General features: G+C 36.0%; 1 protein-coding gene across 7 annotated transcripts in view; it reads left to right on the forward strand.

Annotated features, from left to right (window-relative positions):
• Positions 1–16,663, forward strand: part of LOC109108395 (microtubule cross-linking factor 1-like) — a 57,859-nt gene that overhangs the window by 26,845 nt on the left and 14,351 nt on the right. For 4 of the 7 annotated variants that reach the window (XM_042712833.1, XM_042712783.1, XM_042712822.1 and 1 more), the window contains exons 4-9: positions 210–269; positions 721–2,139; positions 7,042–7,194; positions 10,177–10,305; positions 12,409–12,627; positions 14,185–14,346. In XM_042712833.1, the coding sequence (XP_042568767.1) occupies positions 210–269; positions 721–2,139; positions 7,042–7,194; positions 10,177–10,305; positions 12,409–12,627; positions 14,185–14,346 (2,142 nt within the window). The remainder of the gene's footprint in view (positions 1–209; positions 270–720; positions 2,140–7,041; positions 7,195–10,176; positions 10,306–12,408; positions 12,628–14,184; positions 14,347–16,663) is intronic. The other 3 variants (XM_042712803.1, XM_042712812.1, XM_042712829.1) reach the window with 3 other exon arrangements.

Raw genomic sequence — 16,663 nt, forward strand, 5'->3', positions numbered from 1 at the left:
ATTCATAATTAATGGTGTGTTCAAATCAGATGCTGATTCTTTTTTCAAAATGTATAATTTATTATCAAAAGCTTGCTCCTGTTTTTCATGAAGGTTACCAGGCTTGGTAACAGAAATCAAGATGTTGTTCATTAGTCGCTGACTCTCACATTTTGTTAATCTGCTCTGTCCTCTTTACACCTTGTAACTTCATTCTTTTTGTCTTTCAGACTGCTCTGCGGAGGCGAAGCAGTAGAGAAACCTTCAAAGATAAGAAGTCTTTAACTCAGGTGTGTACAAAGAAACACAAAGATCAATTCACAACCCTTATGTACTGTTAAAAAGAAATGTTCTTTATTGCCATCTGTGGTTCCATGAAGAACCTTTAACTTCCATGGAAACTTTACATTGCACACACCATTCTTTATAGTTGAAAAATGTTCTTTAGACTATTAAGTTATTCACATAAAAATTGTTCTTTAAATATCTGTTCACTGAAAGGTTCTTTGGGGAATCCAAAATAGTTCTTCTCTGTCATGGCTTCAAAACCCCCTTTTGGAAACATTTATTTTTAAGAGTGCACAGAACAACACAATATGCTAAATGCACTACTTGTTGAGTATATAGACTACAGAACCTCTTGACTTCTTATATGTTGTCGAGGCCGATTAATCTGTCACTATTTGCTATTTTAAAATGAATGGTATTGCCTTTTACGTTCACTTATTTCTTTCTTTCCAGGAGGACAGTGCGGATCTGCGCTGCCAGCTACAGTTTTCCAAGGAGGAATCGGCTCTTATGCGTAAAAAGATGGCAAAACTTGGCCGCGAGAAGGATGAACTGGAACAAGAATTGCAGAACTATAAATCAGTATATGGAGACGTGGACAGTCCTTTGCCCCTGGCAGAGGTGACAGGCGGAGGCCCCCACACCTCCCGGGAAGCTGAATTAAGGTTACGGCTCAAACTGGTGGAAGAGGAAGCCAACATTCTGGGAAGGAAGATCGTAGAGCTGGAGGTGGAAAACCGTGGCCTTAGGGCAGAAAACGAAGACCTGCGCTGTCAGTACGAGAGGGACTGTTTTGGGCGTGAACCCTTCTCGAGTGTCCCTACCTCACCGTATGGTGGCGATGCCCTGGAATCTGCAAGTGAACTGCGGCGACACTTGCAGTTTGTGGAAGAGGAGGCAGAGTTGCTGCGGCGCTCCATCTCTGAGATTGAGGACCACAACAAGCAGCTGACGTCTGAGCTCAACCGCTTCAAATTTGGACCCAGCCAAGCTGACTGGGAGTCCGAGGGAGCTGAGGGTGGAAATGGTGGCTCTCTCAAACCTGGTAATGGAGGAGGTAATGGTTCCTCGGGAGCAGGGAGTGGTGCCACACCGCAGGAGGAGCTGAAAGCCGCAAGACTCCAGATCAATGAGCTTAGTGGGAAGGTGATGAAGCTGCAGTATGAGAACCGGGTGCTAATATCAAATATGCAGCGCTGTGACTTGGCGGCACACTTGGGAATACGCACCAGTAGCCCACGGGATAGTGATGTGGATAGCGATGCCGGGCGAAGGGAACCAGATGAGGATGAGACGGCCAGGCTTCTGCTTCTCCACCCCAAACGTGAGGGTCCTGTTGGCGGGGAGAGCGACTCCGACGACTTGTATGAGAAAACAGCGACTTCTGGATTCGCCAGTGGCGAGAAACCCTCAGATCCTGGAGAGCTGGGAGTGGCCGAGTTTGCCCGGCGGAGACGGGAAGACCGGGAGACACTCCATAACGTCAGGCGTGAAGCTGAGATGCTTGGTAAAACTGTAGAGCGGGTCATCGCGGATACGGACAGTCTGATCCGCGAAGGTCGTCTGGTTGTCCTGGGAGGGGACCTTCTTGCGGAAGGTTCGGAGTTCAGAGGTGATGGGGACTCTGCTGAATGTAAACCCGATTCTCAGGTGCTGGATTCCATCAACACCCGCATGAGGGCTTTCCGAACGGAACTCCAGCAATTCATGGACAAGGTAGACCACCTAGGGGAGGGTCTAAGGGACCGCATCGACGACCTTTCCCCCATGCCCAACCTCACCGAATCTAGCAGCTTCCTTTCCACGGTTACCTCCATGTCAAGGGACTCGCCTATTGGGACACTGGGAAGGGATCTGGTGACGGACTTCCAGGTAGGTTATGTGTATCTAGACCCTTCATCTTTTTTCAGTTTTTGCCGTCACATGCAATCACATGGCATGGCAACTTCCTTTTTTCCTTTGCTGCTTCCTCATTTGAAATTCCTTTTTTGAGAATGCATACACACCTTTATATTGATTCTGCATCTTCATGTATCATATATCGAAGGTCCTGAATGCACCACAAAGGAAGCTATTCAACTAATTTGGCTGGCATGACTCTTCATCTCAAACCAGAAACAACACCCAGATAAGAAGGGAAATAGGTATAGTTGCTTGAGATATGGAGCTGTAGGCAGACTAGCAAACTGGTTATGCAGTTGCCTTCCCCGACAGTTATATTTCTTATCTTTTTTTGTTGTAAGTTAGGTGTGAAAAAAGATACATGTGAAAGATTAATGGGAGTTTTGTGAGCAGAGTTACATTCTGATAGACCTGCTCTGGGATTAATGAGATGATAAAACAGCAGGAGACACAAAAGGATACACAGAGTTGTAAAGATGTTTGGTGCTTTTTAATTCATTTTGACATTAATAACCTTCAGAATAAATGTAGGCAGTTGAACAACTCTTCCAGACATCACAGAACAACTCTCGCTCATCAATATTAACTGACCACTTAGTTTTTCTTTGATAACAACATATTATTTTTGTTGTATGTACATACATTTTCTGCATGGATGGACTACCTAGATGACCTGCTGTACTACATTTGCCAAAATGTGCAGTATACACACCTCCTGGAATACAATATCCCAGAATGCAATGAACATTTCCCTTACCCACACATAGGCACATACCAGCCAGAGCGCTAACGAGCTCAACCAAGATGCCCCTACCTCTCCTTTCCTAGCAAAACCACCCTCAAAGCTGCTCATAAACACCTGCATCTGTACCTGCCACATCCTCTTACCCACAACCTCCTTGTCTCGCACCTTGGGGTATTTCCCGCATGGTTTCACAGAGCTATGTGTACTGTTTTATAGGGATGCAAAATAAATATCGACACGATATTAATGCCCATCTTGTCAGTAAAGCTGGTTCTGTAATCAGCGGTAAATCTCTACACGTGCGCTCTCACATTTAGAACAACATACAACACACAGCCATCCATCACTAAAAAAACAAGCAAAACAAAACCACCATAATATTTCACAACATTTTCTCAGCAGCTTGTCAGTGAACAGCATCAAATCTATGATTTGAAGGGTCCAAAATGAACTGTGCCAGTAGTGGGAAAATTAAGAAATATTACCCAGCCATAAAAGTGTATTTTACTGAAGCTTATTTCTTACTACAGAATAAAAAATATGACAAGATAACTAATACTGTTTATCTCACCAATCTTTTATTCTCGCAGTTGCGAGTTTATATCTAAAATATTCACTATTTTTTCAGAATTCTAAATTTGCATCTCCTGACTCTTTTTTGGAATTCTGAGTTTACATCTCATAATTCTGACTCTCTTTTTTGGAATTCGGAGTTGACATCTTGCAATTCTGCCTTTTTTTATTCTAAGTTTGCATCTCACAATTAAATTTTTTTATTTTTTTAGTTCTGAGTGTACATTTCACAGTTCTGACTCTTTTTTGGAATTCTGAGTTGACATTAGGGACGCAGCTATGTATCAGCCACCGATATTTATCTGCCGATTTTTCCTCAATTTACAACCATCAGCATATTGGCTATATAAGGAAAAAGGCCAATATAACAAACCGATGGTTTATTAATTAACTGTGTAAAGGCACTGAGCTGTAAAATGTCTGTATGCATGTCTGCACTTTAATGCTAATCAAATAACAAAAGACAAAAGATTGTACACTATTCTTGACTAAATATCTTTTGTACTTTCATAAGTGTAGCGGACCTCAACTGAATGATGACCAAAAGTTTACTTATGTTTTATTAAGTTTATTGTGTCCTTTGTCACTCCAAAAAAAATCACCATTAGAGCTAAACAAAACACAGCACAAGAAGTGCACATTAAACTCTCTCTCTCAGTTGCATTATCATCAACATAGAGTGAATTACACAAAACACTTATTACAACTAACAGTAAACAAATACATGTATATACAGATCTCATGCCTTTTCGGGGGGTGCTTAATAAACTGACAAACTTAAAATCCGAAGAACTGCATGCTTTCACTACCCATATAGCTCCGAAGATTTTGATGCCAAAATTTCAAATAATGGAAAAAGTGACAAATATCTGTATCGGTATCGGCCCCAAAAAATCCTGTCGGTGCATCCCTAGTTTACATTTCACAATTCTGAATCTTTTTTTCTTTTTTTTTGTATTCTGAGTTTACATCTCATAATTTTAACTTCTCAGAATTGTGAGTTAACATCTGAGAATTGCAAAATGTGAGAATTATGAATTGTGTCAGAATTGAGAGTTAAAAAGTTGCACTTACCTTTATTTATTCCATGGCAGAAATAAGCTTTGATGTTATTTTGTATTTCTTAGTCAATATCAATTATATTTTTTTTATGCATATTTGTCACAAATAGCCCAAATGTTATTCGCAGCATCATATATGACATGAACACAAGCGCACAAACCAGCTGTGAGCGATTGACCAGGACACAAACTAGCAAATCTAGTAGTTTATTTGCACAGTTAATGCTGATGCAACATATATGGAACATGCAGCCATTAAAATGAAATATGGCAGACAAGAAGTGCTTATACTGCATTTTTTGTTTTCTGAGTAACCTCCAGAGGCTCTCTGTGACCTGTGAACAAACTCTGAATTTGTTTCTCTATATATTTTTAAGTGACTCTGATGTGGTTGATCATTCTCAGGAATAATTCAGCTGTGTCTTTTGTCTCAATGATTTTTAAATGTTTTGGTGTCATATATGCTAAATAGTCTCGGAAAGCTGCCCTCCGTAGAACCGCTTGTAGTTTATTTCCTGCTTTGTGATTTGAAACTGCTATATGATAACATGAGTCAACTTTCCAACTAATAACCTACATGTAACTACATGTTTGACATCTATTGATGTTTTAGTAGCTTGTTGTATAAACCAAGCGTCTGCACGTGATTTGATATTTTAAATTTAAGATCAATAGTGTCTGAATTGCGCTCTGATTGGTTAATTAGCTCATTTGGATCATGTTCATTGGTGGAAGCCATTGGTTAAGCTGGGCGGTTCTTTGCTTTGGGTCACATCACTTAAATCCAACCACTAAAACACTATTCATCAAGCATAAAGTCACGGCCTTTTCACCTCATATCTATGAACGGTCAGATATCCCCCACCGGTTAATGATAACAGACCTGATAAACACTCATATAGGATGTTTTTTCAAGAGCTTCAGCTCGCTGATATGCTGCTTTTCTTCTCATGGCTGAGCTTTGCTGCGAGCAGCATGCTGCCGTCGTGCCACATCCAATCCCTGTCAAAGTCCTACACACCTTGCAGATGTTTGTTATGCCTCATCCAAAAGCCTTTAGCGTTGTTCTATCACTGATCAGGAACTTACAGTTATAATTAAACAATACATCACTGGTAATTATATAGTATAATATAATACATTTTGTATTCATCATCAGCTATAATTAGTATTATTTTAAGGATTTAACTGTATAATGTATTTATTATTTTTATTTTCAGTTGTGCTGTCAAAAGATTAATCACGATTAATCTCATCCAAAATAAAAGTTTTTGTTTACATAATATATGTGTGTATATTGTGTATATTTATTATGTACATATAAATACAAACACATGCATGTATATATTTAAGAAAAATGTTATGTTTATATATTAAAATATAAGTATATAAATATATAAATGTAAATATTTTCCAAATATATATGGTATGTGTGTGTATTTATGTATACATAATAAATATACACAGTACACATACATGTAAACAAAAACTTTTATTTTGGATGCGATTAATCACGATTAATCGCTTGACAGCACTAATTTTCAGTTATCTTAATTGTAATATTTTTTAGAAATGTATTGTTTTAATTTCATTTATTATTTTAATTATTAGCTAAATTAATATTAATATTGCAATGAATGTTAGAATTAATCTAATAATAATTAATATAATATTTAGAAATGTATTATTTTAATTGTAAGCTTAATATTAATATAAGGTACTAATTAAAATTATCAAATTAGATGTAGTTAAAACATTAAAATAATGTAATTTTCATTGTAATGATTTCATTAAGAATTCTTATATTAATATTTTATTATATTAATATTAATTAAGCGATATAATACAATTGTTTAGTAAAACACCCCTAAAAAGTTCTTTAAGTCGGTAGACAGGATTAAAGATTATGGTTTTGACCTGGTCTTGGATTTGGCACGACACCATTAGCGTTTCGTCCCAGCTGTCAGTCATTGCACATTTTGGGTTATTGGTTGTAAGACTCATGTATCCCCATCGCATGCGCTTCATAACCAGTGTTTTGCATTCTTTTTTCCCCTTGGCCCTTCCCTTCTTCTCTCTTTGTCCCTCATTTCGTTCCCAGATGTTTCAGCCCATGATTCTGTTCCTCCTCATTCTCGTTCTCTTCTCGTCTATCTCCTACGCCATCATCTTTAAGTTGGTCTTTCTTTTTGCGCTTTTCTTTGTCTTGTAGCCCGCTGGCTCTCTCTTTCTTTCTGTTTTCCATTCGATCATTGTTTTGTAATTCATAATCATTTTTTGAATAAAATGTGTGTCGATGACCCCTCACCCTTGCATTTCACACACTGAGTTTGGCTTAAACCCACGGTCAGTTTTAATTTTCCCCTCCACTCTTTCTCGTCTCGTGTGTGTGGATTCTGTTTGTCGTTCACCGATCCCCATGCACCTCCCTCTGTCTCCTCCTCTCCTCCACCTCCACCTCCCCGACCCCTTTCCTCCCCTCCTCACTCACAGTACGGGCGCAGGGAGGAGCAGGAGTGGTGCCTAGACCGGCAGAGTGTCCCGGAGGCCCCTGGACAGGGACAGGGCGCCGCTAAGGGCTCCGTCACAGCCAGGGGAGGCCCTGGACTCAGTAGATACACCAGGCCCCACAGTTTCAGACCCGAGGTCAGTGCCTCGTCCATCTCCCTCTCAACTTTAAGACGGATATGTTTCCAAGTGTCTTTGCAGTGTCTCTGACTTCCTGAAACACCTGACAGTTTAATGTTGTACACAGTAAGATAGTAAACACTGAATGGATATTCCCGTGCACTACCAAAACGCCATGTTTCTGTAAAGCCTTGGTTATCTTGGGATGTCTTCACATGTTTGATGTCGCAGTTACTGACTCTGAAATGCTTTGTTTTCTCAGAATGTCATTACTTGCCTTAAACTTTAATATATTATATTAAATATAATATTATGAAAAGGCCTTAATTTATGTTATTTAATATACATATATATAAAATTAAACCAAATCATATGCATGTATGTTTACAATTATATTAGTAAAACTGTATGGCAGACCATTAAAGTTGCACTTTCACAGCAGAGGTTTTCCCATTTAAAATCTAACCATATCACATGAAAAGCCACAGCTGTCAAAGATATCCAGAGATAACCAAGACTGTAATCCTCTTTTTAACAATAAAACGGGCTAGTAAGAGATGTTTCAGTGGTGTATGGAAAACTAGAGAGCTGGAGTGTCTTTCCTTGTGAAAATGTGCAGTACAGATCAAAACTGAGGAAATGCTCACACACTTGTTTAATGACAAAGCTTTCCGTCCTGAAACAGGAATGACTTCCCTGTGTTCAGACGGACCAGATTTTAAAGGGGTCATGAACTGCCTTTTCTTTATTATTTTGTACTGTTTTCTGAGGTCTGAGGTTTTACATGAAAAAACATCAGAATTTAGAAGTAATAGGCTCTCTTTCTTATGCATTAAATAATTTCCAAAAAATATTGATTAAATTATGTAAGTCAAATTAAAATTGCCTATTTTATCTAATATGTGTATATTTTTAGATTTTTTTTTTTTTTTTCTGTATTTGATGCTTACTTAGAGTGTTCCAAATCCCATATAAAATATGACATTTATGATGTTGCCTATGAAGACAGAAAAGCTGCTCACTAGGTTTTGAAACAGAGCCTGTGTTTAGAAGGAAAGAAAAGCCTACGACACACTTTAGTATGAAGAGCTATTCTCCCTAGCTTGTATGTATTTCTTCATTTAAATTAAATAAAATGCAATAAATCTCTAATGTAGTAAAAACCGAGCCAAATGTCATAAAATAGCACTTCCAGTTATTTTACACCAGGTTATTAGACCAGAAACAGCAACAGCATTGTTTCAACTAAATGAAACACAAGATCTAGCCGAAAGCAGTTTGTTTGCTCGAATCATTTAATTCACATCATTGTCTCTCAGTGATTCTTTGGTTTCTTCTCACTCCGCTCACAGTCACTGCTGTTAATTTATAATCACACTGGTTTGTCATGAATAACAATCACTCACCATCCTCTCACGCAGGAGCTTTGGAAAATGTGATGTTTCTGTTTAAAATAAGGGCTGTATGTGTATTAACCATATCATATGTAGATATATATATATATATTCATATGTTTGCATTTAATTTGTTGTATGTCTATGTATTTGTCCCAGTTTATGTGCTATTGCTGTACAGGCTAATCAAATCTGCTAAAAGACAGGTAGTCAAGTGTATTTAGCATCTTGCAATATGCAACAATCAATGCACACTTACTTTACCAGCATCATGCTTCCTTCAAGTCCTGCTGGGTAGGTCCCTACTTTTCAGTTATTTTACAATGATTTTGACTGGAACAAATGGACACTGGTAATTTTATATATTTTCTCACTTTTATCATCTATCAGTTTTAGCACTACTATATAAAAAGTGAAGGATGTGCATTAGTTGTGCACCTGCAGCTGTGTATATTTTAGCATGTAGCTGCAGAGAATGATGGGAAATGTAGTTTTGTAGCACAAGCCTGTCACTTCATAAACCACTTGTCAATCATAACGTTTTACCTGTTACCAGCCTCGGGGCTACGGATATAAATTATTAATGTTCCTGTAATCTTGCATGTTTATATTTAGTATTTTTATACTGATGTGCATTACAAACAAATACATTCAATAAATAAATTACAATAATAAAAAATAAAAAAAAAAAAAAATATTTTAAAATAATCTTAAAATAATGATTAAATGTTTAAATCTACTCCGCAGAATTGGACAGATTTCCCTTCAAAATCCAAATACCAATTAAAAACCCCTTCAAAATGTAGGACTTGAAAACAAAAGCTTTTTTAAATATGACCTGATGTTATTTCATATGCACTCAATCATTAATGAAATGACTTGAAAGCAGCATATGCTTATTTTACAGCTTGAGATATTCATGCATATGAATCTTTATGATATTTGATAGTATATGATATATGATAGTTTTTGTTAATATTTATATTTAGATAATAATTAGATTTTATTTGTATATTTTCTGTTTTAAATTTTAGTAAAACAAAAAAATACTTTTTTAGTATTTTATATAGTATTAATTTATTTATTAGTTATAGATATTTTAGTACTTCAGCTTAAACTAAACAAAAATGAGAAATGTTATCTTGGAAACTAGTTGAAATTAAATAATTTTACATTTTATTTTATTTCAGATAACAAAAATATTATTTATGGTTTTAGCTTTGGTGTTAGTTAACAATAATAACTCTGATTCACCCTTACAGTAAGACATTTGTTAGCACTTACAAACAGCAGCACATGAAGCACAGCTTTAGTATTTCTTCAGAGTAGAAATGAATCTAAATTTATTATGAGCTTATGGAGAATCTTCCTTTGGCTGACTGAATTAATTCTCATGCATTTATCACCAGAGATCCAGAGAGTTTATTAGGAAACTGATCCATTAAGAATGCAACTTAGAATGTGATTTAAAGTTGTCCTGGCTAACCATCCATGTAAAGGTAGCGAATCTAGAATGAGAAGATACTGAAAATGTCACCTCACATCTGCCTTGCCGCATGACACATATGTGTTTATGCATGAAAACTGATGGTGTTTCTCTCGAAAGTGCTGGGATTTTGAGACTGGTGTTCTGTGTTCTGATGGGGTCCAGTTCCGTGACCCGGTCCTGGACCACGACAGGAGGATGAGAGCTGGAGCGGAGGAGAAAGACATCTTCACTTCATCCATCACTCAGGTACCTGCTGTTTTGCATCATGCATTACTGAACTGAACCCAGTCACTTGAACTCTATCTTCTGTAGAGCTGCTATACAGCTGAAATTTTATTCATCTCATAATTGAAGAAATGTGCAAGATTAAAAATCACAGTGAAGCTGCTTTGCAACAATCTATATTTGTATAAAGCGCTATAGAAATAAACGTGACTTGAAATGGTTTACTTTCAGAAACAGGATCAGACCTACAAGTCATCAATTCAAAGGCTCCTCACATATAAAACTGATGTGAAAATAGTAGTTTGCAATGAATAGATAGACAATATATCAAGAGAAGTACAGTTTATATTTTTTATTGCGTATCCAGAGGCGTCATGCCCATTCAAAGTGAGGGGGGCACGTGCCCCCTCAGATTTCTGAGCCAAGTGGATTTTAAATGCAGCTTCCAAACAACAACAACAACAACAAAAAAATAGGCGAATAATATTTTTTATATATTTGATACAATCACACCAGTGTGATTAGATTGTTCAGTGCACAGCATCAGCTGCTAAATTCAAATCTGCGTTCTCTGGCTGGCGCTGAGCCAGATACAGACTCGTTCATACAACGCTTCATGATAACCAATCAGAAACGATTCTGTTGAGCTTATGAATGCAATGGCCAATCAGAGACGTGCAGAAGAGTCATCACTGAAACGCTGTGTTTTATTCACTTGCTCGCTGACTTAATTATTTAGCGAATTCTCTCATCAGAAACAACAAAAAGTGCAGATGTGCGTTCGAATGTAAGTAAGATATTCGTTTCATAATGTAAAGTGCTTCAATGATTTTAATGGGAGTTTTTGAGAGTGCCTGAACTCTGGCTAGACTGAATGAAAATGTTCTTTGATGATGTAAATGTTCTTTACTCTCTGTAAAATGAAAGTGTTAAAATAAGTAACTTACAATATTGTTATTCAAATTTACATTAAATGCAAATTCAGTCGTATTAAAAATATTTTATGGCATGACACCCATATATGGCACTTAAGTAAAAAGTCAGGTTTTTATGTGTAGTTAATAGATTACACTATTAGTCTACTTTGCCCTTCACCATTTATTGATCAATCTATAAAGGTGCAAAACACGTTTAGTTACACATATTTGAGAATCGAGATATTTCCTGATATATTAAGCATGTTTGGAATTGTTTTGAATAAAAAGGAAAAATAAATAAATAAAACATAAGCCTATATCAGTTATACAGTGCTATCGTGGCTGCTGTGTCACATGACAAACATGACTGATACCCCCCCAATATGCCCCCTCAAAAATCATGAATGCATGACGCCCCTGTGAGTATCATATCTGATATATCATGATATATCATATCTTTTATGGTTCATATAGTCTGATATAGTGAGAATATGGAGGAAAAACAGCACAGTTTTTTCAAAGCACAAATTGAGCAAAATACAATTTAGTGCAGATCCTGATGTTTATATGGCCAAAAAGGGTCGAAATTCGGATGCTTGTAATGTAAATCAATCTTTGTAACAGACTACTTCCATAAAATGCATATAGATATCAACTGTCACTCTGTATGTCTCAATAATATGTCTTTTTAAGATGACATTTAAATGCTGACTTTGATGATCAAAACATATAATGCAATGCGATCCAATGATGAACAAATAAATGTCCCTCAAAAGCTTGATGAATACATTTGAACATGATTTTATGGATATGCAAGTAAATCTATGTTGTTTCAGTCCAGTAAGTGTTCATCTTGAAATAGTACCAACAATATCAAAGTTATTCTTATGTTAGTCTTATTTTAGAACTAGTTATTGCTTTATTGCTGGTACAAGATAATCTACCAGCCTAGCCAGGTCTCCACTAACGTGTGGTCTGTCTAATTATCCACCTAAACCAGCTTAGACCAGCTAGCAAACTGCACATTAAAAAGTGTTTTTAGATGGGTTTTCTAGTAGGATTTACTTTTCCACTTGCCTTAAAACCCCCACATGATCTTTCAGAGTCTTGTTGCTCTCTATGCAAGCATGCATCTGTCTTATATCATAATAATAACAAGTATATAAACCATAACTCTTGTCTATCTTGAATGTTTTGGCTTGTGCAGGAGGAGGAGAGGAGGCGAGCCGAGGCCCGGCGAGGACTCGAGCTGCAGGGACTTCAATCTCATGAGCCATCGTGGCCACAGGAAAGAGTCCTGCTGCAACAGGAAGTGAGGTTGTTCCACCACAACATGGTCATTGTCTACATGAAGCTGCGCTGGATCCTGATGCACTGGAGGCTCGGCCGCAGGACGGACGCCCTGGAGGAGGGAGCGCATACTGAGGTGAGCTGATCCAGAATAACTAGCCTAGTTCACCAGATGACCAGGAATATCCTGACAGTTTTTATGAGATTGACCCGTTGCATTTATACAAAAACAATAAAAATATCAGTGTAACATTACATTTGGTCATTTACCACATGCTTTATTTTACTTTTTTTTTAACCTGTGATTATTTCTGGATTATGCATTAATCATGCTAAAGTACTGATGTACTTCATTGTATGTATTTATAGATACATGAATGCATTTTGCATTTAATAAATAATAATAAAAATAAAACAACTAAATATTTTTATATAAAACTAAACTGAAACTTAACAATAAAAAAATAAATTAAATAAACTTTATTAGAATTTTTTGTTTGTTTGTTTCAGTTGGTTTGTTTAGTTTGATATCAAATATATATATATATATATATATATATATATATATATATATATATTTTTTTTTTTTTTTTTTTTTTTTTTTTTTTTTTTTTACTTAGTGTTGTTTTTTAATGAAACTTTAACTGACTGAAACCAGAAATAATAAACTTTCTGAGATGCAAAGTGTAAAACATGCATGATGCAAAGTTTGCATTTCTGATGAATTCTTGTAGACCTGTGTCACTACTCTTTTTTTTAGATGTATTTGTCTCTTTCATGGCAGTTGGTCGTCTGACGAACCATAACAGTTCAGCACTGGAGCAGTGTGAGCACATGATTTTTCATTTCACAGTCCATCTGTCATATTTACAACAGCTGCTGTGCTCTGCTGTAAACAAATGTTGGTTTTCTGAAGCACAACAAAATTGAACAGTGAAGCTCAGAAACACTTCCAGTGCAGAAATATTAGTCAGACTGAAATTATTTTACTGCATATCAATACATCATCGTTCCTGTAACAGGAAAGCATGGCAGTAGTAATGCCAAGATGATGGGATCGATTCCCAGGGAATGCTCAAATTGATCAAATGTATACCTTGAATGCAGTTTAAGTTGCTTTGTATCTGCTAAACGGATGAATGTGAATACATACATTAAATTACATCAGTAACTGCTTTTGCGTAATTAATGCATGATCCAGTACAAATCACTGAGAAACAAAATTGTAAATAGCAAAGGAATAAATGTAGAAACAAACAAACAAAAAAAATCACCTTTATACATTTAATATTACATTATTATTATTTTTATAGTTGTCTTTATAGACTCGATGGGTGAATCTCATAAAAATGTCTTGGTCATCTGTCAGGTCAGAATTTAACCCAAAATAAATAAAGAAGAAAGTAAGTATGTTTGAAACCTGTTTTTGTAATGGAAATAATGTCACATGAATGTCACAAGATTTAATTTTTTATTATGCTTTTTGTTGTTGTTGTTGTTTAAATTTAGTTATATTTTTTATTTTATAAATATAATATTTATTTATTTTTATTTAATTTTATAAAGGTTTGATTAAACTTTAACCTGCTGGCATTCCACTGCGTGTTTTAAGGCATTTCAGGGAGTTTTACAGGAATGCTAAAGGGTTAACTGTAAACATTTTCTCTGCTTACCCTCTTATTAATTTCTTTAGTATGAACGATTGGAGAACATTCCAGAACTGGGCATTATGATCGACCAGGGCGATGGAGAGACAGAGAGGGAAGACAAAGTATGCGCCCAAATCACAGGAAGTGACCTCACAGAGCCCGGCCCCCTCCTGCTGTCACCGGAGAGATTCCAGTACCAGAAACAGGTTAAATACCACAGCAGGATATTTTGTAATGAAAATAATATCACAGGGATTCACTCAGTTATGCATTTCATTTTATTTATTTTTGCATTTTTTTAAAGATCACAGCAACATATCCATCGAAAATGTAAAAAATATGGTTTATGGACAGCAGGATTGTATTTCCTCGATTTTCATCTGTGCCAAATCCAAAACCGAATTTCCATTCTATGGCAAATTAAATAAATTGTAAAGTTTAGTCTAAATTTCATTACAAGCCATGTTTAAATACATTTACATTTATTCTTGTAGCAGATGCTTTTATCCAAATGTAAATGAAGAATAAAAGAAGGCAATAATTCGAGAAGTGCTGTAATATTCCTCAGTGTTAAGACATGATTTAGGATGCAAGATTGTTGTTAAACATATTCATCCTTTTGTATATTAAACAAGCGACAGAAAAAAAAAGACATTTGTGCTTTTGTTTGTTCACCTTAAAATCTCTCTTCTCTGTGTTCTGTGGTTTAATATTAAATCAGTGTAAATGTTTCAGCAGCGGCGCCTGTTTGCTTCATATAAAGCAGTAAACCTTCTCTCAGCTCTAGTCTATTATTTAATCGCTCTAAGTGCAGGAGTTTGTGAACGCTTTAGTTTTACGAATCATCTGACACATACTCTTGTTTAAAAGGATGTGGCCTTTTCTCAGTGTACACATGGTTTTGAATGAATTTCAGTAAAATAAGTCATTTGTGCATGCACTCTCAAAGCAAATGCCACTGGCTTCACTGATGCTGTGAATTTCTGCAGTGCTAACAGAGCTTACATACTACTGAGGGAAGATATGTTCCTTAGTAAGATTCGTACGGTTGGTTTATTGAACCGTCTCTCACAGGACATTCCTGTTATAGTGTTATTTCTGCTCCACTGGCTTCTCTAATTGAAATGCAATGTTTGTTTATCCGGACAGAGCTGAATATAACATTATTCTAATAAATGGTGAATTTGAGACTTGAGTTTGTTTGCAATTTTGTTTAGAAATTGCACACTTAAAGGGATAGTTCAACCAAAAATGAAAATGACCCCATGATTTACTCACCCTCAGGCCATCCTAGGTGTATATGACTTTCTTCTTCCAGATGAATACAATCGCAGTTATATTAAAAAAATGTCCTGACTCTTCTGAGCTTTATAATGGCAGTGAATGGGTGTTGAGATTTTGAAGCAAAACAAAGTGCATCCATCCATCATAAGAAGTAATCCACACAGCTCCAGGGGGTTAATAAAGTCTCCTGAAGTGAAGCGATGTGTTTGTATCAGAAAAATATCCATATTTACAACTTTATAAACCGTAATCTCGTAGGAGTAGTGTAAGCTCTGATGGGAATATGCTAGTCTCACGAGAACCAAGTTTTGTTTACAGCACTTTTTATGATGGATGGATGCACTTTATTTAGCTTCAAAATCTCAACACCCGTTCACTGCCATTATAAAGAGCCAGGACATTTTTTAATATAACTCAAAAGTCATATACACCTTGGATGGCTTGAGGGTGAGTAAATCATCAAAACTATCCCTTTAAGAGAGATTTGATATTAATGTGTCTCAGATTTTATAAATGTTCTTCTTTGATCACAAATCTCATTTATGCTCACTTTTAGTTTGAACAGGATGCCTTTGAAATGAGGAGTGTGAATAAATAATGACAGAACTGTTTCTTTAATTAAAGCCGCTTAGGAGAGGCGCTGACTAAGAGAGACTGAGTTATTGTGTCATGATTAACTCCCTCCCACATCGACCTAATTAATAATATAAACCCACAACTAATGATTTTGTTATCTTAGAAATGCATTTTACGGTACCTCACATGCAGAAAAGATCAATCACAGATAAGATATTTGCAAAATATCAGTTATTTCTCCTATATAAGATCAACAGATACTAGACAGAATAAATAGAAGAAAAAGTCCTGCTTCTCAGATGTTTCTCAGCACAAATGATAATTATTATTATTTTATAACAACAGTACAATTACAATACATATAATAATGTTGTTGTTGTTTTTTTTGCACTTTTGCAATTTTTTTTTTTTTTGTATTTACAAATGCACATTAGAGAGAGATCTCAATGCAAACTTAAACATTTCTCATTAATGCTCTGAGCTGCTGTTCACATTCATTTTATAGCTCTACAGTCTTACTAGATAAGAACTAGTGACTCATTTGTGTCCTTTTCCTAAAGAATAGCAGGAGAAACATCTGAGACAAAGTTGATACTTAAACTGAGAATCCGTTAAGCTACAACAGAGCAATCTATGGGCAATAACACTGTCCTCCATGTGTGC

Source organism: Cyprinus carpio, chromosome A2 (genome assembly GCF_018340385.1).
Source record: "Cyprinus carpio isolate SPL01 chromosome A2, ASM1834038v1, whole genome shotgun sequence".
Lineage (NCBI taxonomy): Eukaryota > Metazoa > Chordata > Actinopteri > Cypriniformes > Cyprinidae > Cyprinus > Cyprinus carpio.